A 27,585-nucleotide genomic window follows, 5' to 3' on the forward strand; every position below is an offset into this window, starting at 1 on the left:
AAAAGAGATAAAAAGTCTACAGAAATTTGCCTTATAGTGAGAGACTCACGAAGCTCAAACTACTGGTAACTTTGCTACCAAAAGTAATTGGGAGGCTCATAGAACCTGGGTAAAGGAGAACACTATGTTTTGCTTTTGCCTTCAAGCTCACACAGTTGGAGATGTGATTTCTACGTATCACACTCCCCTGATTTTCTGTTTCATAGGGGTTTTGGAGGGAACAGAACCAGAGGCTTGTGGAGCATCTGCAAGGATACTGGAGCCAGAGCCATGCAGAACCTATTGGAGCTGACAGGGCTTGTTAGTTCAGATTGAGTGGCATGTCAGTATAACACACTGCTTCCAGGCCTATAACTGACTCCTGAAGATGCAATGCACTTCCCCTCAGCTAAATGCCCAGGCCACTCCTTACTCTCATCTCAGACAAGTTGATTGGATCATGGAGAGCAGACATTGACTTCATCTCTGGAAGTGTTCAGAACCAGGCTGGATGAGGCTTTAGGGAACTTCTTCCACGTCTAGTGGAAGGTGTCCCTCACCATGGCAGGGGGGTTGGAATTAGATGGTCTTTAAGGCCCCCTCCACCCCTGTATTGGGTCTGGCTGAGCTGGAGCTCATTTCCCCTCAGTAGCCCTCACAGTGCTGTGCTTTGAATTGGCAGCTAGAAGGGTGTTGACAACACATCAGTGTTTTGGCTACTGCTGAGCACAGCATCAGCACTGTAACATTCCTTCCACAGCTGAGGGCAAGATCCTGGGAGGGGACCCAAGTAGGCCAGCTGACCCAAACTGACCAAAGGGATATTCCATATCATATGTCAGCTCAGATATAAAAGCTAAGGCAAGGAGCAGGAAGGTGGGCATTCATTGTCTCCAATGGCTGCCTGCTGAGAAACCGTCACATGTGCTGAAGCCCTGCTTCTCAGGAGTGGCAGATCATTGCTGCTCATGGGAAGTAGAGAATAAACCCTGCTTTCACTTTGCTTCGCTTTTGCACGCGCAAGCTTCCACTTTGCTTTTTGCTTTAAATAAACTGCCTTATCGCAACCCACGAGTTGTTTTTTCCACCTTACTCTCTCCCCTGTCTGGCTGGGAAGGGGAGTGATAGAGTGGCTGGGTGGGCACCTGGCATCTGGCCAAGGTCAACCCACCACAACCCCAAACCATTCTGTGATTCTTTGATTAAGAAGAATAGTCTCTGGAAAGGATTTTTGATGGCTGGTGAAGCTTAATCTGGCAGGAAAAATGTCAGTATGATATTCAATGTACAGAAGTTCAAACTGGACAAATTGAAGCAGAGAGGAAACCAGCAGTTTTGACATGGAGAATAACTGGGAGCAAATGTATGTTGAGACCCTTAGGATGCTCCCTTCAACTGGAAACCAAAATAGAGACACAAACAGGCATTTGGCCACAAAAAGTATTCTTGGTTTCTCTGCCTTCTGTCACTCAAAAGGTTAGACTGGATCATACGGCCAATCTCCTTTGGCACTAAAATTCACACATCTTTCTGTCAGTGTAAACCCAATTTTATTTATTCCTGATAATTGAAGTTCCTGAAATATCTTCCCTAAGGAAACAGATATCTTATCTGAGATCTCAAGCAAGAGCATTTTCTTTTATATAATAAATACTACACTGGTCCTGATTAAGATCTTTGTTTCAGGGCCATAATGAATTCTTAGATGTTCCATGGGCTATCTGCTGATTTCAATGGGAATGATTTTTACATAAACCCAAGATCCCTTCCCCTTTTATCATGTGCTTTCCCAAGCAGAATGCCAGCTCATTGGGCAGCCCAGGATGAAAGATGGTGCAATATGATGCTATTAATACCCATGCTAGTTAAAGATTGGGACTCTGTTTAGATGAAAATAGAGACTAAAGCACAAGAAGAACAAAGCTTTCTGACATTACTGTGCTATGAAAGAAGGGAGAAACCTAAGAAAGCAATAGCTTTCTTAAATGTCGTTGAGGTTATCAGTTTCCAACATTTGTCAGTTCTCTTCTCATGCTATCTAAAGGCACAGATTGAAATAAAGGATTCAGGGTCCAATCATAAAAATTGGAAAGATATTAAGTAGGTTTTAGCTCATTTAATTAATTCAAAATCCACCAGAATGACATTGTTACTAGTCTTTCATTAAGTAAATACCCACTGGCAACTGCTGAAAAGGAGTATATTTTCTGATCATCATAAAATATGCTGAGCAACTTTTAAAAATTTTGAAATTTCTTACCAGAGTTAGGTGTAAGCAGTTCATATTGAATTACAGTAATGATAAAATAATGCTATTAAACTTTCACCCTTATTACACCCTGAATACACAGACCTTCCTTTAAACATATCTATCATGCCCTAGGCTTGGTATGTATTATATAATAATAAAATGGTGAAAATAATTGGGGTCAATTGAGTTGATTTATAGGGTTTTTTACTATTTTAAATCTGCATTGCTAAGATTTAAATTAGTTCCACAAGGGATCAGGATTTCCCCCATAAACCAGAACTGACAGACAGTAAGCTGACCAGAAAAACTAATTTTAAAAAAATCTTATCTAAATAGATTTTTCTTACTATTACATGTTAGTGCATTTCTAACACAGCATAAACCCAAAGGAATCTGAGCAGCTGAAAGTGAACTTTTTGGTTAATATGGCCATTTCATGCTGCTAACAATTCTGGTCAAGGCATCTTCTGAACAAACAAAATATTGGCACTAAAAGGTATTAAAATAATAATTCTGAAGACTTGTATGTATAGCATTAACAAAACAATTGGAAGGAATCACAGAATCACAGAATCTTTAAGCAGTTAATCATAGTAAGGTGCTTTTCCTTCTTAACCATTGAGAAGTGGAGTCAAATGGGCTTTCCTGTGAGTATCTAGTTATAGTCATACACTGGCTTTATTAGAATATATTCTCTGCATGAAGGACTGGAATAGAAGTAAGGATTTGATTTCTATATGTTCTACTTAATAATGAAATGGATTTTAAATATAATATTAAAAAATTAAAATATGATAAAAGGAATCTGCTATTCCACTTTTGTGAAGATGGATGCTATGTTTATTTGTCTTGACCCTCATCTTCATTGGAATCTCTATCCATTGTCCATCCAGTGGACTTCATAGCTTTGATCCTCTGAAGACCTTTAGAAAATTTCAAGAACTAATTAATATATTGAGGTGAATAGACCAGAGTGATAACATTTTGTAACAGAATAGACAAAAAAATATTTTTTGTACATGTAGCTCACAAAAAAGTCTGATTTGACTGCATTGTAAATCCATTGAAGTGCCATTGGCTTCAGAGCAGTTTCTGCTCCTAATTTACCAAGGCACAAGACCCCTGTATTTTATTTTCTCTTTCTGAAAGAAAACAAAACACAGATTTCCAAAGCACATTAATGGTCAGAAGAATAGCAAATGTGCCAACTTTTTGAACATTGTGCTCCTGAGTTTGCTCTTTTCTGAGACACTCTGCAGTGCTGCATGTACAAGCATTAAGTCATACATATGTTGCAGAGTACCCTATTCATCCCACCTAACTAGCCATCTAGGAGTTAGGAGTCTTATCCAAGCTAGTTCTCTAGGTTCCCCCTATAGAAAGAGATCAGCACCTTTGCTAGGGATGATTCTTTTCATCCTATGATAGGTGGGCTATGGAATATTCCAATCTTTCTCCATAGAAGGAACAACCCAGGAAGCTTTGCTAGACAGCTTGCAATAGATCAAATCAATAGTACCCATAAAATAGTACTACCTTACAATACCCAAAGCTTTGGGCAGATGAGAATAAATAGTTTTTGGACTGGCTGAAAGATTCAAGTCTGAGCAAAAAATTAATGATGTGAGGTTGAACAGGAGAAGTAAATGCCTGGAATACTCACTTTTTGGCATGCTCACTTCAGCTGGAATCTCAAGCTTCCATCAGATGGAGTTGGTTAGGTAGTAATGCAAATCATGTGAGAAAATTAAATTGAGAAGCAGACAGTTAACAATAGAATGTCAGAGTACATCACTGTAATGATGTCCTACTGCTAATGGCTGCTGCTGTATGAACACCACTGCAAAAAGGAGAAAACACTTGTGCTCACCTCATATATAGGAAGAATCCCATATACTGCACCAGCTTCTTTGCTTCCAGTCTGAAAAATTTCCTGAGGTTCCATCTGACCAAGGGAAGCCAAAGTCAGCGCATTACTAGCTGAAGCCAAAAGGTAATGAAGACATTACTTCTGTTATTGAATTGCATGTTAACATTCATGTTATCTGAAGAAATGTATAGCATTACTATGTAAAGAGATTATGGTTTATGGACAGGTTTTCTTTGTACCATGTACAAACTGCCTTGAACATTTTTTTCATAGGAGGGGATCAATCTTCTGCATAGAAAATGCACAACCAGCAAAATTCCAGCTTCACAAGGGGCACAAAATCAAGATAATGAACATCAAAATGCTTTTTGTCACCTAAGTTAAAGCTAGTTTTAAACACTTAGTTCTCTCACCTATTAACACTTTGGATAGACTCAATAAAGGAATAATTTTCAGGGTACTTGTCTGGTTTGGTGGATGCATGTTAGCAGAGGACAGTGCAAGTCTAGCCAAGGTGTAATGGAGTAAGGACTTGCCCCCAGATGATAATTTCATCACAGCTGTCAGTCTGGCTATTCTTCTGTTGGGCTGTGCAAATCACAAACACTTTAGCAGCCAGTTGGGAAAGATGCAGATGAACAAAATGTTTCTGCTAATTGCTGAAAGCTTTGAATCTGTGAAAATATTTGGGGTACCTTGACAGTTTATCCACGGTCACATGTATCCTGAGACTTAACTAGGTATTAACCTATGGACAGGGCAGGAAATGAAACTGCCTCTACATGAAATGGCTGTGATTTCACACGAAGAAGACAATTTCTGGGCCTCCAAAAAGGAAACAAAAAAAAGCACCTACAACTTGATATACTGCAAAGAACTCTTGTTTCCTTCAAATTTGAAAATGTGAGTTTATTTTGAAATGGTCCATTATGGAGAGATTTTCTTACATTTTTCTCATGGTCTTACACACAGTAGTAACACTTTAAGAGATACCACATCTTCAACAATGTAAAACATTCCTAAAGGAATATCTTCAAGTTTCTGTCAATTTTAAGCATTACTGACTTGCATTGATTACTAGGCATTAACCATTTCAGAAAAACAGGACAACTGGATTACAGTGAGCTAATCAATGCCACTGAATAGCACATCTGCAGTCTGAAGTGCAAACCGAAGCTCACTGTTTTGTTCTGCTCTAAGGCAAATGATAGGAAATCAAACCTTTTTCTCATTGAAAACTCAGTCAGAATGGGACTCCAGTGCTAATGTATATCAAGTATTTTCTGCTATGAGACCTCCAGACAATCCTTTTTTTGAGTGACTTGGTAAAACCCAAAGCCAAGCCAATTTCTATTCATGTGTCCGACAATGTACTAAACCACTGACTTTGCTACGGTAAATTTAATGTTTTATACCAGCATTGACATATTTCTTCCCCACTAACACTGTTTTCTTATTACACAGTGCTGTATCTACAGCTGTTGAACAGCAGAGGACCAATGAAAACTGCCTTCTCTCTTTGATGCATGTTGTTTTTCACTGACTACTGTTTGGATCTTTGCTGGCCACATTAGAATATGAGATTGTGGTATGCAGGAGACTCATGGTACCACAAAGCTTAGGAAAAGATATTAAGAGTTCATACCCCTCACTAGATGTTGTCAAAGAATGGTCAGAAAGGTGTGAATGGAAGTTTTTTTTGGCCAGGGGCCATAGAATTGGTGTATTTTTGCTTTTCTACTACAACTGCAAGAGAAGAAGTTTTATCTGTTCCCATGACTTTTAAGGGCTGAGCCAGGTAAAAATGGAGGAGCTCCACCGATATTCAGTTAGAGTTGTAGAAAGCATTCATAATGAAATCTAACTCAGGTCTCTCCTGGTTTCTGATTTCATAGGAACCCTGAAAGAATTATTGTGTGTAACCAGGAATTCACTGTCTATTGTTCTAGTACTTTCACACTTCCTTCAAGTAAACTGAAGATATTTAGGTTTTCTGTTGAAGTATGGGAAAATTCTAGGTTGTGGAGTTTTTTGGTGGTTGTTTGTATTTGGGTTTGTATGTTTGTTTGTTTTTTAAATTCTGTTAAACGAGTGAATCAGAGTGTACTACCTTCTAAACTGAAATTTGAAAATGTGAAAAATGAGAATAAAAACCAGGGAGGTTTCTTAGATCCCTCTGTTTATGCATTTTTGTTCTAGCTTGTCCATGGAGTGATAGGGATACATGGGGTTATTTGTAGATAATTTCTAAATGAGAAATACAATTGCATTTCCTATATGTTGCACAGAACAGAAACAAATTTGTCATATACATTAGCTACCTTTTCAGGAGCCAGAGCTTGGAAAAACTTGAAGTCCTGAATTACATTTGTATGTTGAGCCTTTTCTAAAACTAAAGGTAATCTGGTCAGGGACTTCCACCTGTACACACAAGACAGAAAAAAATCTGATGTTCCTATCAAAATGATGATTTTGAATGCAACATTCTTATCTAGTTCCAAAATGAAATTATTTTGAAATATAAATTATTCCATATATCTTCACAATATAAGTTATATTAGGACCTTCATAGGTGTTATTAAGTGCTTCACTAACACTTTGTCAATTTAAGTACTGGCTGTCATCTGTAGAAGGCAGTAGAAGGCAGGACATGTTAATAAAAACACTTCTTATAACAGCCTTGTGCTCACTGTCTTATGGTTTTTCAGGATTTCCATCAGTTCTAACTACAATTCCTGAACACAACTTTTGTAACAAAGAAGGTTTCTCTTGCTCATTTGTCTGGTTTCCAAACTTAGTCATGAGAAGAAACTATCTAGAGTGTCTGATAGTGCAGATTAACACAGTTTCATTTATAATTAGAAAAATTAAGTCGGATCTCATAAGCTAAGGAATTATGAACTACAGAGAGAAATTGAGACTGTTCTTCTGTATGGGCCTATCTACATGCTGGCATTTTTCAATAGATCACCTGGGATGCTTGCTTAACTGTACTCAGCTGGGTTTGTGCTCTTTTTGGGTATGTGCACATTTGGGGAATATTTTCCCCCACCTTTCTCCTGGAAAAACTGTCTGCTCATGGCTTGGATGGTGTACTGTTCACTGGGTAAAAACTGGCTGGATGGCCAGGCCCAGAGAGTGCTGATGAATGGAATTAAATCCAGCTGGCAGCCAGACACAAATGGTATTCTCCAGGGCTTAGTACTGGGGCCAGTTCTGTTTAATACCTTTATCAACGATCTGGACGAGGGGATTGAGTGCTCCCTCAGTTAGTTTGCAGATGACACTGAGCTAGATGTATTGATCTGCTGGAGGGTACAGCAGCATGTGGCTGGTTTTTTCCCCAGTTCTCTACAGAGTTAAGGTTTTTTCATTTGCTTGCTCTTTGTGTAATTAATGTGTTTAAATGTATGAAGCCAATCTCCTTTACTGAAATATTTGAAGAATCCTCAAAAAGTAGTCACAATTTGACACAGTTTCTTTAAGGTTAGCTGACTTAATGATAGTCTCTTTGATTTCAGAGATTTCAAACTAGCTGCTGACTATTCCAAAGGACTACAGGGGTTAGTCCTTCAAACACAGCCAAGCACTTCTCTCTATTGATGAGTTACTGTTCTGACTACAGTGAGACTACTCATATTAGGAAGAACTCCATGGAATAACAAGTGTTAGCAGGATACTGAATTAAATGGGGTAACAGTAAAACACCCTAGAGATTTTCCATTGTCCCAAAGTGCTTTGGTTAAAAGACAGCCTCATACTGCACATGCTATATGAAATCTTACCACTAAAGCATGCATGACTTTTTAAGCCCTGAAATATTTTTTCCCAGATTTGGACTACTTTGTTACTAAAGACACTTGTGTGTGTTGCCACTGAAGATGTCTTTGTCAACCCACTAATTAATGAACCAGGGAGTTCAGGACTAGAAATATGACTTAAACTAGAGGACCAAGGACCAATGACTTATAACTAAGCCATATCCCTTGAGAACTCTACCTAGAAGAAAAGTCCAATGCTGCTATCAAACACATGACATTTATGCCAGTTTCAGAATGTCATGATCTGTGAATCCATTATCCATGTACATGAATGTATCCATAAACATCTCATCAAATTTAAGATGACCATTTTTTAAACTGAAAGATTAAATTTGATTTATTCTTCTAGAAGGATTTGTGTTTTGGTTGAAACTATTCACATTAAGATTTTTCAAAATGTTTTTGGGGACATCAGAAGTATAGCAACTTCTGGAATATGAAAGTAACAGGCTGCTAACCTGAACAGTGTACATAATATACAGTCTATAGTTAGGCTAAAAGCTGAGACAATTATCTAGTCATCACTATTACTGAATTCAAATCTTGAATCTAATCATGACTGTCACCTAGTCATAACAATTAAAAGATTTATCCATGCTGGGTAAAAAACAACTTTAAAAACAATTTTTCTAAATAACTCATAGTGCTAATATTTTTCTGACCTTCAGGTGAAAGATGCTTTTAAAGTATATTTTCAAAACTGTTCCCCCAATCATACATGAATGTAAATTTATGAGATCTTACTTGTCTTTGTCCAGCATGAGAGGATATTCAGCCTTCTTTTCCATAGGCTTGCTTTCCTCTTTAATTATAGCAGTAAAGTTATTAACATCAGGAGGCAAAATCAACCGACTGGTGTCTGATAATTCAAACTTCCTAGATTGTCCAAAGTAACCAAAATAGTATCCACTGTCAGCATGCCAAATCCTACAGACAGCAGTGCCAAAGGACAGAAAGGAAAAATGGATACTTTTAGAAGTGGAACAAAAGTGAGAAAATACCTGTCTACAATAACAAGTTCTGCAGCACTGTTCTAGAGTTCAGTATGCTCGTCATAAAAGAACAACAAAGAGACTGAAGTTCACTGTATAATGTAATTTGAAAGTAAAAAAAATTTCAGAGGGTTGTTGTAAAAACAGAAAACAAACAAACAGTTCACTTTATATTTATGAAACTGAGGAGAAAAGGTACCAATATCCTGAATTGTTCCTACAGTAAGGTGATGCCACCAGAGCCGGATCTACACAAAATTTCTTCAGTGATTTTATTTTTATTTTAAGTTTTAGCCTAAATACAAGTCCAGCATGAAGAGGAACTGAAGACAGTTCAACTGATCTGCCATAGCAGTAAAAGTATTCGTCATTTTTGTACCTGACAGAACCATCAACGGATGCTGTCACTACCACATTTTTCTCCTCTTCATGAAATAAGTCAACCACTTCAGTATTGTGTGCCCTCCAGCAGAGCTTCTCCTTTACTTGCTGAGGGAAAAAAGCAACATAACCACATTTGAGGCAGTTCTGTATCCCACCATGGTTGCTAACTTAGTGGACTTATCACCATGTCTTTCTGAAAATTAGAAGAGATGAAAAAGTAATCCCTCCATGAAACAGCCTGCAAATGGCATATGGTAGAAACACCACTCAAGGGACGTGGATAAATTCATTCTTAACGTACCTTCTTGGAACACAACGGAATAATGCTAACACCATTTAATTATGTTTTTCTTGTTTTTCACAGCATCAAGTTATTATTTCAAGCACAAGACATGCATAAAATATCTTTAGTCTCTCTAGAGCTCTGAATCCATTTTTCTCTCTCTTATCTTGGTATAATGTTCAAATTAAGAAAATCTGACAGATTTTTCCTTACTTTTTTTTTATCTTCTAAGAATGAGGCAATGTTCCAGCAGATAACATATCCCTCTGTTTAAGAAAGGAGAAAGCAAAACATCAACAAATTTCATTAGTGCTACACATTCACTTGTTGCTGCAATTTGTTCTTAGTAAACACTGGGCAGAATAAAGCAGGGACTACAGGTCAGTCATTTTACAGTGAATGTCACTATCTCATTGTCAAGCACAGAGTAGAAATAATGGACTATTAATTAATTGATATGCAAAGAAATGTATATACTCATTTTGAGCAATGTGTAATTAACTGGAGAGGTTTGAAATGGAAAACACATAAAGTTTTTTCTTTAAATTACATGAGTGAAAAATAAGAGTCATCTTGCCAAGACAGTTGTCTATTGCACAGATGAGGTACAAAAGCTTCCTGGGGATTAAATTGGTTTTCAATCCTGGTAAAATGGACAAAGTTTAATTGTATACATAATGACAGCTTAATGTTTTACAACCTTTTAGTGTACTCGTGAAACAAGAATCAAAGAACCACTTTCCTTGTGACCCACAACTGATAAGTTTCCTGCCTAGGCTCCCTCTTTCCTGATGAAGTTGCCTCATTTCTCATTTCTGCTACTAGACAGAGGAATCTTTTGTGTAATTCCAACTTTCATACTGGTCACATCTAATTTCTAGGACTGTACATCTGCAAGCGAGGAGGCTGGCAGAGAAGTTGACCTTTTCCTAACAAGGAAAAATCTGTAATTGGAACAGGAATTTGGTAGCAGCATTGCAGAGAAGGGTGCAAAAAGCATGAAAAGCAAATACACAGTGACACAAACACAAAAAGGCAAAGGGAGAGTATCAAATGAATAGGTAATAATGGGGATACCTTTCCACAACTAATTAAAATCCTGTTCGGTGCATGCTGCCTTTCTGAACTCATTTACTGATTTGAATTAGAGAGGGTGGAAATTCCTCTTCATTTTCAATATCAAAGTCAATCTGTGGCTCAGTTTTGAAACAAATGAGAAAAAAAACCTCTTGTTCCATCCAATTTCTGTCAGCATAAGAGCAGGAAATTGGCAGAAAACAGTTCTAATAGTTATTTGAGAAGAAAAGTGACACATTAAAGTAAAAAAATCTCTTTTGACAGACCCAGAGATGGAATATTGCCAGAGTGATTCCAAAGGTTTGGAAAAGAATCAGACAGCAGATAAACTCTTGGACATTCTACCAAATGAAAGCCAGATTTGGTGTGAAAGTAGAAATCTAGCAATGAGCTGCTAGCACAGACACAAGTGCTTTTCTATAGTAGCAGTGTACTGCTGGAGCCATTACTGCGCACTCCGTAACAGTGTTGGAATCATGGCTCTTGGTACAGCCCCAGCTGCAGCTTTTTATTTAGCATTATTACTATGGATCTGAAATTTTTGCTTGTTCTTAGCAGTAATCTTTGCCCTTGGTATTGATACCATAATTTAGATGGGAAGTATATGCAGAGTATGTGAGTGAAAAAAATTGTAATGTCTTTTATGAAAACAATGCTACTGATAATGCTATAATGCTAAGCTTTAATCTACCATCCTTTTATACAACAAAACACCTTTTTCAATTATTCAGCTTTGATGGAAAAAATACAGCAACACTTGGACCTTCGTTTCCACATTTTTGGCATATTTGCAGCGCGATATTTTGCGGTCCTACAGACTGCCCTGAACATGTTTACTCACCTTTACTGCCTGCCAAAAGTATTTTAGTGGAGATGTCTGTACATAGTACTGTCAGAGGACCTGAGGGATCTTTTGAAAATGGCAAAAGTTCTTTCATTAAGTCTCCCTAAAATAAATAAATACATACATACATAAGTAAACATCACATATTTATCTTATAATACTTACATTAAAAATAATAATGCACCAGAGGTCGAGTGCCATTGATTTTATCTATTCAGTATTGCTGAACTCACATCTATTCAGAAAGCTTCTAAAAAAGATAAATTCCTAAATCTATTGAATGACCAAGACAGCTGTGGTATATTCTTCTGGATTGCTGTCTCTTCTACATCAAAAGAACAAGCTATTTAATTCTTCAGGCAATTCAGTCTAGTTGTACCTACCCCTAATTCACCACTTACACCTCATTTGCTGTGGAATATTATCGCTATGTACCTCATTTGCTATTGAAAAGTTGTTTCTTGTTGCAAATGGGCCCATGATGTCTCCTTCACCAACTTGTTATATTTTTCAAGTAAGCACCAGTAGACTTTCTCCCTTATTGCCTCTTCAGGTTTGGGAGAATATGAGGGAGAATGTCTTGCTGGTAAGGAGATTCTTGATTTTGTCATCCATGTAATGATGATTAAAATCATGCCAGTGATGACATCACTGTCATCTGAACTTGGAGAATCTTATAGGAATCTAAGCAGACTAATATATCAATGATGAATTAAAAAGAAAAACAAACAAACAACAAAGCCCACACATACTCTACGTGGATACATTTACCATCATAGTCTACTTTTGCATGAAACATCTGCAAGGTTACCTTTTAGTTCTGAAAAATTCTTTCTATGACTTGCCTTTGCTGGGATTCCTGTTAAAGCCTTACATGGCTGACCTATTATGATCACTGTCTGCCAGAATGACCAATATTATCTATCATATGACCTCCCCTTCTTGCTATATTTACTTTGTACCTCTTGTTTAAAGTAACAAGTTTTCTGTAATAGAGTCTCAGAAATCTGAGGTGATATGACAACTAAGCCTTCAGCACTCAATTGCAGGATTGGCTTTTCAAGATCATAATAGTTGTAGACACTATGTGTTAGAATACTATTCACTCCTGGTTTGTAACCCTCCTAGTGCTAGCTGGCTTGTGCAATGTTCCAGACATATTTCTCCTCTTCTGAGAGCAGGACACTCTGCCTCGCCTATTATCCTTTCTTAGAAGGTAAATGTTGTGAGTGAAAAATCAAATTCTAGACTTTCACTTAACTTTACAGTCAGTTTCAATTATTTCAAATCATGTTTCTTCATTTTCTACTTGCCATTACTCCCTGCTACAGTTATTAAAACAGAACTCATTTGTGTCCATGGAAGAAACTAATAAGCAAAAAATGCAATAAATGTCTGCTGCTGCAATTGCTAGTTAAAATGCAATTTTCCAAAGATTAGTGGAATTATCTTCTCAGTGGTCCAGTCCCATCCCAAAGACATTCAGCTAGTTACCTGACTACTCCATAGGCGGATACAGCCACTTTCATGAGCAGAAGCCAGTATTGGTGAGTGTCCTACTCTAGCCTTGGATGACTGTATATTCATCTTTGGGTATTGGATATTCTCAGATGTAGCTGTGTCTTCTGCTTTGGAACATGAATGATCATAAATGTTATCAGAAGCTTTTAGTACTGCTTTTGAATGCACAAAAATTACATAACACTAGAAAAAAAAGTGAATTTCAAAATAAACTCCATCATCAAGATAGCATTACTCTGAAAACACTACAGGTATGGATAAAGACAAGTGAAAAGAAATCAGAACAATCTTCATGATCTTATCTAAAACAACCAGAACTATTGCTCTGTGATGCTGGGAACCTCTATAGAGCAGAACCATTGATTTTACAGAAATGCAAGCACAGGTGAGGGTGGAGAAGGAGTGCAAGACAGGGGTCATCAGGACAGCTGACAAGCTGTCATAAACTAAATGGCACATCAATTCTGGAAGCATAGATTTCTATACTTATTTATTCTATACTTATTTATTCAGTCCAAAACTTTTGCTAAATGCAAGGTGGAGGTCACAGAGAACCTTTTTTGAGTTTTTGCTGTGAATTCCCCAGAGCTGGAGATGCTGGCAGGTCCCATGAAGATCCTCAGTCAAGTGGACATTCATTCAGTGGATGCAAGATCTAACATGAGTGTTTCATTGGGCAGCTACAAGGCTTAGGAATATTCTTGTTTCAGGGCATGCTTTTTTTGCCAAATAAATTAATCTTAAATTCATATTGCAGATGATCAAATTTTTTGTTATTGGTAAATTCTGCTTTCCATCAGAGGATGTCTAAAAGATTCAGAAGAATCTAGAGGATTTGCTTCTTGCAAATTCACCAACTCCATTTCCACAGCTTTAACTCTTAAGCACTTGGCTCTCTCTTATGATTTTTTAAGGCCATATATTATAAGAAGATTTTTCCTTCTAAAATTTCACCCACTTTTGAGGATTTTGTCTGTGAGGCCATTCACTCATGCTTGCCTCAAGCTGGCTCTTGCTATACTATTTCAATAATTCATTGCCAGAATATTTATGTGGAAGAAAAGCCTGCGTAGTTGACATTTGCAAAATGTCTGAAAGGTGTCATTATGTCTACTTGGAAAAAACCCAGCAATTAAGGCCTTGCATATCTTGCATTCTGGCCTGGCTTTTGCAAAATAACTGCAAATCAGGAGGGAGCAGATGATGATGAGATGTCATCCACTAGTGGCATCCCAATTATTCTAAACACAGTTTACCAGACAAACTTAGTTTCCATAGTAATCTGGGCAGAACTCACAGATCAACACAGAGAACGAAAAACATCTTTTCATACCTGTTGTTATTTCAGTATTAACTTTATCAATTTCCACATTTTCCTAAAAGCAAGGAATAAAATGTAACAGAATTAGAAAATGGAACTTTGATGTAACTACAGAACAGTTCTCTAGTTGAAATTATTTTAAGAACTTAATTTTTTTAGTTGGAGGATTCAGATATTCCCCCAATTTCCACCGAGTGTAAGACAAGATGCACTTCCTTTGAAGAGAATCAAATGAAGAGAAGAAAAAGTCATAAATTAAATTAACAGGAATTTAGGAGCATGTTAAATGTAAATTTGGCTGAATAGAATTAGTTATTTAGGACAAGCAAAGTCAATAATTTACAATCATGTGAATGTAACCTAGATCTCTTTCATTTATAATATGCATATAGTCTTGTTACTGCCTTGAGCAAAAATTAACAAAGTGCATAAATACCAATAACATTTACTCACATCTGCATCTTCAGTAAGAGAATTGTCACAGTCTCTCATTTGTGCCTTACTATACAGGCTTCTGAGGATCCCCAAGGCTGACAGTAATCAGCCTCAAAAATTGCCAAGTCAAATAAGGCAGGAAAAACTATGCAGCCAGGAGTGTTTGAGGTATCTTAGAAGTCAAGCCACTTCAATCTCATCCTACTTATTGATATGTGTGGGGCTTTTGGGGACCTTTATAAGAGCTGCAAATGACTGTCCATTTTGTTATTCTAATGACTACACAGCACAGTACATTGAATACTTTAGTTTGCAGATGCCAGTTAGGCCATGTCTACTTGGGAATCTGTTGAAGTGCATGCTCTGAAACAAAATGCTGGTAAGAATATGAGATGTAGCAGGATTTTGCCTACTTACCTTTTGTTGCTTTGCAAATATGGCATGTTCTTCTGGCATAGAAAGGCAAAATGTGTCACAAAAACCGTAATGCTATACTTAGCAAAAATAGAGAGATGTCTCAATCAACAGACTGAGACACTGACATATTAATGGTAAATTAAAAAATTCTGTCATTTGAAAGAATGCATCCAAGCAGGTGTGGCTGCAATGTAGATGTGGTTCTGCTTTTATTCAAGTACTTTATGATTTGACTGTTTTACCTTCTCCGTTGCATTTTTCTGTACCCCTATTTGAAATTCAGAATTGCTAGTGATAAGCATCTGACAAACATGTTGATAGTCAGCTATCCCATGTATCACAGAGCGAGCTGACTGACAACGTATTCTTAATTCCCCACCGCAGTCAGTTTAGGTGAACAAAGTTCATTTCTCCGTAATTCCTGATATTTCGTTTTGTGTACAGTGTTATGGAGGCATTTTAGTAAGCTACAGGACTTTAAAACCAAAGCTGAAATGACAACAGAAATTTGTTTTGAATGCTACCAAATCCATGAAGCCATCCTACCTACCTTATGTGGGTTCAAAGAACTGCTCTCATGCTCTGGGATGGCACTGACATCAACCCTCACAGTAGTAGAGGGCTGGGAACTCCTTTTCCTGTACGAAAGAAAGTATTGAAGATCACTGACATTCTTGAAGATACTGTTTGATAACTGGAAATCAACATCACCCAGCATTATAAAGCATAAAAATATAGCCTGAATTGACGAGACTGATTAGACACTGCCCCAGTGTGCCGAAAGGCAAGCCAGCAGGCAAGACAACCGATCTGGCTGAACAGGGACATTTTGAAGGAAATTAGGGTAAAGAAGAGAGCCTACTGATTATGGAAAAAAGGGCTGGCTACTCAGGAAGAGTTTAGGAATATAGTTAGGTCATGTAGAAAGAAAATTAGAGAGATGGAGGCACAACTTGAACTTAATCTCGTCACTTCTGTGAAGGATAACAAAAAGTTGTTCCATAGGTACATCAATAGCAAAAGGAGGGGTAAGGAAAACCTCCATTCTTTGTTGGACATGAGTGGGAATATAGTTATCAAAGATGAAAAGGCTGAGGTATTTAACACCTTTACCTCAGTTTTCAACAGTAAGACAGGTTGTCCTGAGGACAGCTGGCTTCTGGAGCTTGTAGAAAGAGAGAAGAACCTGAATACCCCCCCTGTAATCCAGGAGGAAACAGTTAGCGACCTGCTGAGCCACTTGGATCCTCACAAGTCAATGGGACCAGATGGGATCCACCCAAGGGTGATGAGGGAGCTGGCAGAAGAGCTCGCCAAGCCACTCTCCATCATCCGCCAACAGTCCTGGCTCACTGGGGAGGTCCCAGATGATCGGAAGCTGGTGAATGTCACACCAATCCACAAAAAGGGCCAGAAGGAGGACCTGGGAAACTACAGGCCCATCAGCCTGACCTCAGTGCCTGGCAAGGTTATGTAGCAAATCATCCTAAGTGCAATCACACAGCACCTACAGGATGGACAAGGGATCAGACCCAGCCTGCACAGGTTTAGGAGGGGCAGGTCCTGTCTGACCAACCTGATCTCCTTTTATGATCAGGTGACCTGCCTGGTGGATGAGGGGAAGGCTGTGGATGTGTCTACCTGGACTTCAGCAAAGCCTTTGACACCATCTCCCACAGAATATTCCTGAAAAAGCTGGCAGCCCACGGCTTGGACAGGGGCACTCTGTGCTGGGTTAGGAACTGGCTGGAGGGCTGGGGCCAGAGAGTGGTGGTGAACAGTGCTGCATCCAGTTGGCAGCCAGTCACTAGTGTTGTCCCCCAGGGATCAGTGTAGGGCCCAGTTCTATTTAATATCTTTATTAATGATTTAGATGAGGGGATTGAGTCAACCATCAGCAAGTTTGCAGATGATACTAAGCTGGGGGGGAGTGTCGATCAGCTGGAAGGCAGGAGGGCTCTGCAGAGGGACCTGGACAGACTGGAGAGTTGGGCTGATTCCAACAGGATGAGGTTCAACAAGGCCAAGTGCCGGGTCCTCCACTTTGGGCACAACAACCCCATGCAGCGCTACAGGCTGGGGACAGAGTGGCTGGAGAGCAGCCAGGCAGAAAGAGACCTGGGAGTTTGGATTGACAGGAAGCTGAACATGAGCCAGCAGTGTGCCCAGGTGGCCAAGAAGGCCAATGGCATCCTGGCCTGTATCAGGAACAGTGTGGCCAACAGGTCCAGGGAAGTGATTCTTCCCCTGTACTCAGTGCTGGTGAGGCCACACCTGGAGTAATGTGTCCAGTTCTGGGCCCCTCAGTTCAGGAAGGATATTGAGGTGCTGGAACAGGTCCAGAGAAGAGCAACAAGGCTGGTGAAGGGACTCGAACACAAGTCCTATGAGGAGAGGCTGAGGGAACTGGGGTTGTTCAGCCTGGAGAAGAGGCTCAGGGGAGACCTAATCACTCTCTACAACTCCCTGAAAGGAGGTTGTAGCCAGGTGGGGGTTGGTCTCTTCTCCCAGGCAACTACTAATAAGACAAGAGGGCATGGTCTTAAGCTCTGCCATGGGAGGTTTAGATTAGATATTAGGAAGAAATTCTTTACAGAGAGGATAATCAGGCATTGGAATGGGCTGCCCAGGGAAGTAGTGGATTCTCCGTCCATGGAGGTTTTTAAGATAAGACTGGATGTGGCACTTAGTGCCATGCTCTAGTAACCATAGCAGTGTTGGATCACGGGTTGGACTTGATGATCTCAGAGGTCCCTTCCAACCCTGCTGATTCTATGATTCTATTACTAAGGGTTGTTGGTTTTGTATATTTATCAAAGTAACTTGGCAATATTTGCATATTACACAGCCAACCTCTCCTGTCAGGAGTTTTGAGCAAATTAAATCCATAGTACATCAAAAGTAACACTGGAATTCATCCTCAAGAAGTGACGGGGAAAAATTCACTGCATGCCAATGGCTTGTTCCCTTTCATTTTACACAGTGCTTTGCTCTGCAAATAGTTTTTAATTAATTATAGAAACTTATTTTCAATCTGTTACGAAAATTCTCAGAAATAAGATTTTGTGGAAGAAAATCAGGAAAAAAAATTGGATGTGGTCTTTACCATTTTTGTTTCCAAGTCAAGAAACGTTCAGACTATGCTATTGAGTGATTCTTTCCACATAATGTCACAGCTGCTCTGTTTTGGGGAGGAGTATTTGATAAAGTGGGATAATGTAAAACCCATCTAGAAAGTATGCAGTAGTCTACGTAAATTTGGTCAGATGGCCATGACTTTGCAATTTTAAGTGTCTGATTTTACAGACTTGCTAGCATGCTTGAACATTTTGTGTATGTGTATGATCAAATTCATCCAGATACCTTCCTAGTAAATACAATACATCCTAAGCCTATATGATTCAAAGTCATTGTAGAGAATTTATGTTCAATTAAGTGGCATATGCTATTACATGTAGTAAAAGCATAAGCTACTTGAAGGTTTTAAAGCAAGATAAGACCAGCTTTATAACTCATGACAGCAAAAAAGCTGCCAAATTGCTAAAAGATTAAAGCTGCATAAGTATTTAAACCATACTGAGTCCTTTTGGCTGCCATTGCCTTTGCATATCCATTGGAAGACAAGCAGTTCTGAAGTTATGTACAGGTGCAATGACTGTCTCTCAACATGAGCACATTTGTCTAAAATTCTTTTCTTCATCCAACACTACCAGCCTATGACAGCTTCTAGTTTGTTTTAAGATTGAACTTGACACTGCAAACTTCAATGAGCTTGCCTCTCTCTTAAAAAAAAAGAGAAATATACATATATAAAGAATATATATAAAAATATACATATAAAGAAAAAATACTATAAATAAAAAGCCTGCTGTCACACAGTTATCTCACAGAGATAAGAGCAAGTGAATCTACAGTACATAGGAAAACTGATACCTGGCAAAAGCTAACTTCTGTTGAATTTTTCAATAGAATTGAGACTTATGAGGTCATTTAGAGGACAAAAGGATATCTGAGTGGAAAAAAGAACATGTAATATGGTTTGATAAGCATTACAAAGGTTTCAGGATGGGAAAGTCAACTAACTGTCTGGACTTGAATTGATTAAATACAAATAAAATCTCAATTTAAATCAGCTATCTTGGACAAACACTACATCTGTTTACTACAACAAAATTCCAAGTGATTGTGCCCGTCCCTGAGGAAGACAAAAGTTACCTGGAAGTAAAAGCACTATGTACAAGGAATAACATGGCATTGATTCCAGATTCTTGAGAAACTGAATCCTGGCTGTCTTCATTAGTTTCATGCCTGAAAATAAAGATGTTTGTACAGGATATGTCACATAGGTTGTGTATTGTTCCCAGAAAACGTTTCTAACTTAATCTGTAGTTAAAAAAATTAAACTTTTTATTTCCCAGAATACATATCACTTAAGTTTTAGACAGTTTTTCAGAATCAGTTAATCAGTTCTGATGGATTAATGTCAGTGAAGAGCACATACAGAATGTGCCTGTGCCAGGAAAAACAGGTACCTGATGGAATGATGAAAATTTCATTCAGCCAAGTATTTTCTTGAGAATTAGTATTGAAGAGACAAATAAAGTCTCTTATGTTGAAGTTAACTAGCTAAGTTAATGTTAGCATAGTATCTTGTTCCCAGCATTCAAAAAGTCATCTGAACTCTCCTTACAAAGCATTGACTTTCCTGTCTTCCATGTATCCAAATGAATTGCCTGCCTCATATATAGGGAGGCAAATACAAAGTAAGAGCCAGAGTCAGAACTGCAGTTAAGTTTTGATTATTTCCCATGGTACAGAAAGACTCAGCTCATTTTCTCACAAACATGCCAATTTTACACCGTAAGGATGTTGTGAAACTGTTGGGTAGGATAATTAAGTATTGACTTTGTATGGTTTTAAAAGGCATGTGTTCCTTCACCAGCACAGGAATACTTCCATGCTGCTCCACTGAGTCTAGCCAGAAATACTGCCATTGTTCACCTTACTGATGTAGCAGCTTAACGTGATTAAGAGTAAATGGAACCATCCAAAGAGTGAGCACTCTTTGTCAATTTCTGTGAAAGATCTTTAATCTCAAACCTCCAAAATCACATCAGTTTTCTCCTCATTGAATGTGATTCCTAGTCTTCTAGGTATGTACAGTGATATGATAATGTAGAACATCTGGCATTATCGTCTGAAGTAGCATTATTTCCAGCTGTCCTCCCAAACACAAAAACTTCCAAAATAAGGATGTTTCTACAGCTCAGTAGCAGCCTCCAGTCAATGACAGAGTGATTGACATAGTGAGAGTTTCCTTCAGTGGCAGTGCTGAGTTATGTTAAACACTATTCTTAATTACATAATCCCTTCCCCAAATGACTCTCTCTCTTGATCACTTCTCCTACCTGCACTGTCAGGACTAGCTAGCAAAGTAATTTGAAGTGGAAGGCAGGAGGGCCAACATAAATTGCTACTTTAACTCCTGCTTGTCAATCACCCTTTATATTTGGGCATCTTAGAATTTCCAGTATGCCATTTGGAAAGTTTGTATGAAATACTGTAGATCAAACGGCCTCCATGAAAGCAATACTTACAGGCATCTCACAGAGGCAGATTCAAAATCCCACAAAATTATTTCACCATTTGCACTTCCTGTAGCTATCAAACTCCATCCTTCTACTTTTAAAACAGCAAAACAGTTAATTTCCACAGAAGGTGCAAAATTCTACAAAGACAGTTAAAAGAAAAGTGTGAGTAGGAGCAAATGGACACTAGGCAGTGAAATGTTTTAACTGTTAAATTAACAAAATGCCTAAACAGACAGTGTCTACGACAACTGCATTTTGGATGCTATTCTAATACTACTGTATTTGAGCTACATAGAAGCACCAGAAGGAAGCAGAGAATGATAATATTGGGAGACTCCCTGCTGCAGAGAACAGGGCCTCCAACCTCACCTGCTATTTACAGCACAGTTGCAATTTGAGCACGTAAAAACAGGTATAAGAGCTGAAGATTAATCAGAAGTAGGTATCTATGGAGATACTATAATCAAGTTAAAGGAATAAGTCACTTAACAGAGATATAATGACCTTTCCATAAACATCATCCAGATCCGTTACAGAGTTAGTGAAATTTTACAAAACAGGACTTAAGTCTCAGGGACTATTCAAGTTAAATCGGTCAACCATTGAAACATAAATTTGACATCTTATTTTACCAAAGCAATAAGAAGAGAAAATGGAATCACTTTGATACTCAACTTGATCTTTATGTGCCACTATTACTGCAGGTCAGCCTAGCTATAGTATAAATGGCATTTCATTTCTAGAAGAGTTTATTTGAGAACCTCAACTTACTATATTTTATAGGAACGAGAAGTGTATGTTTAGAACATCTCCTTTTGTGTATTTATTTCAGTGTACTGAAAAGTATGGAATCATTGAATGAATAAGGTTGGAAGAGACCACAATGGGCAATACTTATTTGGTTCTTAACCTGTTGCTAAAACATGAAATCCTTGGGAGCACAATAAACATTTTACTTTCCAATCTTCTGTAAATGATGTGGAACTTTGAAGTGTTTCTCACCTCTGTATCATCACTCAGAGAACTGATGTTAGACAACAGCCGAATAGCTGGAAAAAAATCTTGTGAGGTGTCAGGCTTCAGTAACAGATACACAACTGGATTCCTTCGTGGAAAAGACACTGCATCAGGAAGCACCCATGCGACATGTAGATGTGTTTGAGTTGAGTTACCCTATTAAAATAACTGACTTAATGAAAGAGGAAGAAAAGGATTTCTCTAGTCATAAAAAAAATTATAGCAAGTGTATATCCAAAGCTTTTTTTCTGTGCCAAATTACAAAAACTGTTACAGGTATCAACTAGAACATGCCTACAATGCAAACTGAAGTTTCATCCAGAGATATTCCAGCTCACCTTAAGTTACGTGCTGTTATATTAGAAGCTGTGCAACTGTGGAGTTCAGAGCTGTTAATTTTACTCAGTTTAACCTCCTTAAAATAGGCTGTCTCTTATTTATAGCTGTTTATTTCATTAACATTGCTACTCTCCAGTTCATATCTGCCAAAACATCCAGCAAAACTGGTAGCTGTTCCAGTTGTGTGAGAGAAGAAGCCACAGTTCAGCTACAGCCCCAAGTCATTGATTCTTCCTCATTGTGCCTAGAGGCAACTGGGAGTTACTTTGAGAGTTTTTCTGACTATAAGAAATAGTACCTGCTCTAACATTGATATTTCTGTCCATTTTGAGAAGTGTTACTGAAATCAGCTCCTTAGGTTTTCTACTGTTTTCATAGACGTCTTGAGCTCCAGAATGAAGAAATAATTAAGATTTTAGTAAATCTTATAATACTAAGTGTATCAAACAAGAAATACTTCTGGGGAAGGATTAAAAATTGAGAGATCTATAGTAGATTCCTGCAAAGGATGAAATGTTTTGGGCTGCTACTCCAGTTTACCTTGCTAATTACTATATTTGGAGACTTTTAAAAAGCTAATAACAACCGTTATTTCTCATTATCACAGAAACATATGTGGGAAAATGTAGATCTACACGTACGTGAAACAGTATTAATGTACTTAGATTCATAAAGACTTGAAGGACATTGAACTCCTCACCAACCTGTCTGTCAAGGGATACATTTACATAATTTACAGTAAATGAACTGTTTAACAATTTCAGTAATAACACTGGGGAGCAATTGGTGTGATGGAGTATTTCAGAAAAGTCTGAATAGCAAAAGCAAACTCTGTATGAAGCAGCTTTTTATTAGCAGGAGGCTCAAAAGGATAACTTATTTACTGAGATGAAAGCCTGTATGTTTTTTCCCCAAATGTATCATTTGTCTAAAAGTTATTGCTTCTCCCAACAACCTTTGCTCCCTTGCGCATGGTGGATTTAAAGTTTCAGAAGAACTTTGTCCCAAGTAAAACATTCCAATTTGAGACAGAAAATTCCACAGAAACATGGTTTGTCCCTATAATTATTATGAAACTATATAAATGAAATTATAGTAAGCTGAAAATGCATCTTGTTAGTTTTAGCTGAAGGGAACACAGAGTAGATGCTCAAAATCAAGCCCAGCAAGTCAATCTGATTTGTGTTTTTTGTATCAGTTCCTAAGAAGCCACTGTCTTAACCTAGTAATTTTAAACAAAAATAAAATAAAATAATCTTTTCACCAAAATATTCTCTTTAGAAACACTTTAAATAAGGTAAAAGCCATCTATAGTAACAACAGCAATATTTTAAGGCCTTAAAGGATCTCTAACTACTGAAACCTCAATCACAAATGAAAAAGCAAATGCAAGGAAAGAAATTATCAGAATGCTGAAAACCAGCAATGGACTAATAAACATTTCAACACTAGACAGAAAGGCAGAAAGCTAATTTGATGACATTGAAAAACTAGATTGTTCCTTGACAGTTTCTAAAAGTTCTGTTCCTTGACAGTTTCTAAAAGTTCATCTACTAATTAATGAAGTAGTTCTATTTTACCTCAAAATTTAGGGGTTACCAAATGAAATTAGGGAAAAAAAAAAGTCTATTTGAAAAACCTGAATGATTTTCATCTCCCCTCTCTGTTCCAAAACAAGAAGTGCATGTTGACTCTCATCAGCCTTCAGATAGACTATCTTCAGTACGCGATGCTCATTTTCGCTGTCCTGGGCCAAAGGCAAAGCTTTAAATTCTTGCCCACTTTCAAACTCCCAAATTTTCACTGTTCCTACACAGGGATGACAAAATGTAGAAAAGGGAATGAACTTTCATCAATACCCTGTGCTTCAAAGTCAGAAGCTTGAATAGGATCAAACAGGGAAAAGACAAGACAAATGAAAATCTAACTTAAGGTTGAGAGCTAGGTCACTGGTCTTTCAAAAATTGCAACATCGTGTGTGTTTCTTAGCAAAGCAGACTTAGGGACAAAAAAACATACCAGATAACATCTTTACCACTATGATCTCCATTCTTCCATCTTTTTTCCCATGTCTGTTATGTTTTGTAGCCCAGGATAAAAGACTTCTGCTTACTTTACTTCTGTTACAGGATAGCATTATCAGGGAGCAAGCAGTGTGTGAGAAGACTTCAAGTTCTAAGCTACATCAATGAGCAGAGGGACCTGATTGCTGGACTTATCCCACAGAGCTACTGGGGAGAAAGAGCTACAGTATTTTCTTAAGTGATGAAATTATTATGTATAACTTCCCTTTTGTAAGACTTGACAGCATTCACCTTCTGTTGTGCTCTTAAGATCCATAATGTGTGCAGTCTCTGCTCCCAAGCAGAAACAAGAAATTTTAGCCAGTATGATGTGTGGAAAAGGCCATCTCCTCTTCATGTGAGGCAGATTTCATATATTTTATATATTTTAATAATTCAGGTGGGTACTCTTGAACATTTGAATGTGAGAATTATTCAGTCATGTTAACAAAACATAAAATTATTAAAGCTTCCTGAAGAATTCAGTGTGCATTTGTGTATTGGTGAGGTCTTGTCACGCTACCTAAAACTCATGCACCCTAAACAACAGATGTGAAAAATTAAGGAAAAAAATATATACATCTATCTATATCTATCTTCTAGTGTTCAGTGACTGCAGACACTATAAAATTAAGCTTAGATATTAGAAAATTTAAAACCTCCCATTCTTCATCTGCAGCTGTTTAGTTATAGATCTAGATACTAAATCTTATGAGGAGACAACTTTTCAGACCAAGAGCTTTGGAGACAGTCTTCCAGAAAGTAACAGGCTATCAAAGTACCAGAGCCCAAGCAGCCAAAAATCACCTTTCTGTGAAGAACCTATCAAATAAAACCCAACCAAGACACCCCACACACACCCTTTCCACAGACTGGCAGCTGTGCATTCAAAATTAATTCTGCTGTCACTGAGACAGTCAAGACAAAGAGTTCTGTCTGCTCATGTAATATGTCATTAAAAAAAATGTAATAAAAATGTAGTAATTATTTAATTGCTTTACCATCACATGCCCCAGTAGCAACATAAAAACCATTTATTTCAATGGCTGCACAGGTCACTTCAGTATTCACCCCATGTGCATCTTCGATTTGACATATCTGATATCCTGTTTCTAGGTCCCAGACCTGAAAAAATAATATGATAATTACTTGTAATACATCCTCTAAAACTTGTCACACAATGTGTTCTAATGTAATTGGAGAAATTACTGTCAACAGCAAATTTTCACTTCCTGTTGTCTCTGTTTCACATGTCTGTAACATCTCTGTTACAACAGCACACTACCAAGTTCTTTTACCGAAATACTAGTGTATTTTCCCTGAAAATGTCCCTGTCCCCAGAGAAGCTATTCTGGCAAAGGGAGGCTCTATGTAGTATGTATGCTGTGAGGTAATTCAGAGAGATTGATGTTAAATCAAATGAGTATTTGCAGTGCAAAAGCAAAGAAATCTAACTAGAAAGGATGGTTTCAGTTAGAATTTCGGTGCAGAATATAAAAATCAGGCTTTACATAAACATTTGTTCCAAAAATGTAGGAACTATCTCTGGTCATTAACTAATTCTTTTAGAAATATAAGCAATGCCTTAAAAAGTTGGTTGCTGTAGTGGGATAGCTCAGATTCAACTGGATTTATGAAGTAGCCACTGATTTCATATGCACTGTCTGGATCTGATTTTCTGCAGCCCCAAACTATCTTGAAATTGTAATGGTGTAGCCATTGTGGTCTAGGGAAGGCAGAGTTTACAGTGAGAAATAACATCTTTACTGAGTGTATAAACTGAACAAGCCTATACACAAACCAGCTTTTCTCCACAGGAATGGCACGCATCACCAGCTGGCCCAATAAAAGATGCTACCTCTCCCTACAAATCTTGCCATCTAATCTGCCAACAGTTGATGAAAACTACATGTTCTTGATACCTCTGATGATCACTGTCACACTGTTAAAAAGAAAAGTTGGATCTTCTGAACCCAAATAGGGTTCATCATGGCTACCACTTCCCTGGAAGTCAAAAATAGCCACGAAAAAAACACTTAGAATAATAAACACTAATAACTTATCAAATTGCCCAATAAATTATTCAAAACAAAAAAGCTGAGAATTTTATTTTTCAATATAAATGGAGACAACTTACACTCACCTTCAGTATTGACTCAGTGCAAATGGTGAGAATCTGGTGAAGAGCCCTGTTGTAAATCAGAGCATTGATGCTTTTCTCATGTGTCTGTGGCAGCTGTCTTGTATCTTCTATCACGTTAGCTAGGGGATAAATATCAATGACATCTGAACCTGCACAGGGTGAGAGAAGTGAGAATATATATATTTTGTCCATAGTATCAGTTACTTTCCCTGGACATAAAAGGATTTTACGTAAAACACAGGGTTTGTTTGCGTTCTTCTGGAGAGGATAAGGAATATTTCCTGTTACTTGAGAATACCTGTTCTCTGAAGCAGAAAACATTCACACATGCTCCCCTCAAAGCACCAGTTAAACAACGGCTAAGTATTTACCTGCCTGAAACAACCATCTGCCCACCTTTGATAGGATTGATTCCCTGACCGCAAATTACTAGGAGTCATAAATCCCCTAGTCCCAGAGTTGGTTGGCATGGAATAGAATGAACCCAATTAAATAAAAATCTAACAGTGAGATTTATCACTAAAATAAATTCTGGTGTCTGCTTTGTTCTTACAGACAAAGCAATTCTATCTGCAGGGAATGATGACGTCTTTCCAGTACCTTCCTTTACACAGCACTGCGAGTCTGAATGGTGTTTTCCAGACACCTCCCAGTGTTCTTGGATTAGAAGAGTTGCAAAGACAGAAGCAGATGGGAACAACAAGACAAAAGAAAGGACAAGGTCTGTACAGTACTCTTAAGCCAGAATGCACATGCAATATCATTGCCCATCTACCAGCAGAGGAGTAGCAGTGAGAACACAGCAAAGGATGAAATTGCCTAATCCTTGGTGTAAATCCAGGCACAGAGGCCAGCAGCTTGGAAAAAGGCACAGAAGGAAAGCTATGGCAAAATTCAAATGAAGCATGAAGGTGAGCCGTGATTTATGGATATTATTGAACTACTAAGTGAAAATCTCCTCCGTAGAGCCAGGTACATATCAATGACAATTAATTTGCTCACATATAGGCTCAGACTCTTGCCCTCTTCAGGGCAAGGAGACATTCCCTTAGGCTTTTAATGGAACCATTAACAGAGTCCAGGACCAGATTTTCACAAATATTTAGGCACTTATAGAATCATTATTTACAAGGGCAAAGTTACCCCATTTTGTCAAGGATTGATCTGTTTATATTCCCTACATTACTAAACCTTGAAAATCTCACTAACTTAAATTTGAACTAAAGATAGTATCTGT

The 27,585-nt window shown here is 37.9% G+C and overlaps 1 protein-coding gene across 10 annotated transcripts in view; it reads right to left on the reverse strand.

Annotated features, from left to right (window-relative positions):
* Positions 1 to 3,044: 3,044 nt before the first annotated feature.
* The window catches only part of WDR64 (WD repeat domain 64), a 72,070-nt gene continuing 47,529 nt past the window's right edge, over positions 3,045 to 27,585 (reverse strand). For 8 of the 10 annotated variants that reach the window (XM_027684274.1, XM_027684250.1, XM_027684259.1 and 5 more), the window contains 17 exons: positions 26,349 to 26,497; positions 25,207 to 25,330; positions 23,782 to 23,951; positions 21,789 to 21,959; positions 20,793 to 20,923; positions 19,411 to 19,503; positions 15,746 to 15,833; positions 14,356 to 14,398; positions 12,996 to 13,129; positions 11,499 to 11,604; positions 9,794 to 9,846; positions 9,293 to 9,402; positions 8,666 to 8,848; positions 6,422 to 6,521; positions 4,101 to 4,175; positions 3,894 to 3,927; positions 3,045 to 3,153 (listed from right to left, as the gene is read on the reverse strand). In XM_027684274.1, the coding sequence (XP_027540075.1) occupies positions 3,071 to 3,153; positions 3,894 to 3,927; positions 4,101 to 4,175; positions 6,422 to 6,521; positions 8,666 to 8,848; positions 9,293 to 9,402; positions 9,794 to 9,846; positions 11,499 to 11,604; positions 12,996 to 13,129; positions 14,356 to 14,398; positions 15,746 to 15,833; positions 19,411 to 19,503; positions 20,793 to 20,923; positions 21,789 to 21,959; positions 23,782 to 23,951; positions 25,207 to 25,330; positions 26,349 to 26,497 (1,847 nt within the window). In that variant the 3' untranslated portion in view covers positions 3,045 to 3,070. Of the gene's footprint in view, positions 3,154 to 3,893; positions 3,928 to 4,100; positions 4,176 to 6,421; positions 6,522 to 8,665; positions 8,849 to 9,292; positions 9,403 to 9,793; positions 9,847 to 11,498; positions 11,605 to 12,995; positions 13,130 to 14,355; positions 14,399 to 15,745; positions 15,834 to 19,410; positions 19,504 to 20,792; positions 20,924 to 21,788; positions 21,960 to 23,781; positions 23,952 to 25,206; positions 25,331 to 26,348; positions 26,498 to 27,585 lie in introns of those variants that run through there. The other 2 variants (XM_027684225.1, XR_003534361.1) reach the window with 2 other exon arrangements.

Source organism: Neopelma chrysocephalum, unplaced genomic scaffold (assembly GCF_003984885.1).
Source record: "Neopelma chrysocephalum unplaced genomic scaffold, ASM398488v2 Primary Assembly neopelma1_23, whole genome shotgun sequence".
In the NCBI taxonomy this organism is placed as follows: Eukaryota; Metazoa; Chordata; class Aves; order Passeriformes; family Pipridae; genus Neopelma; species Neopelma chrysocephalum.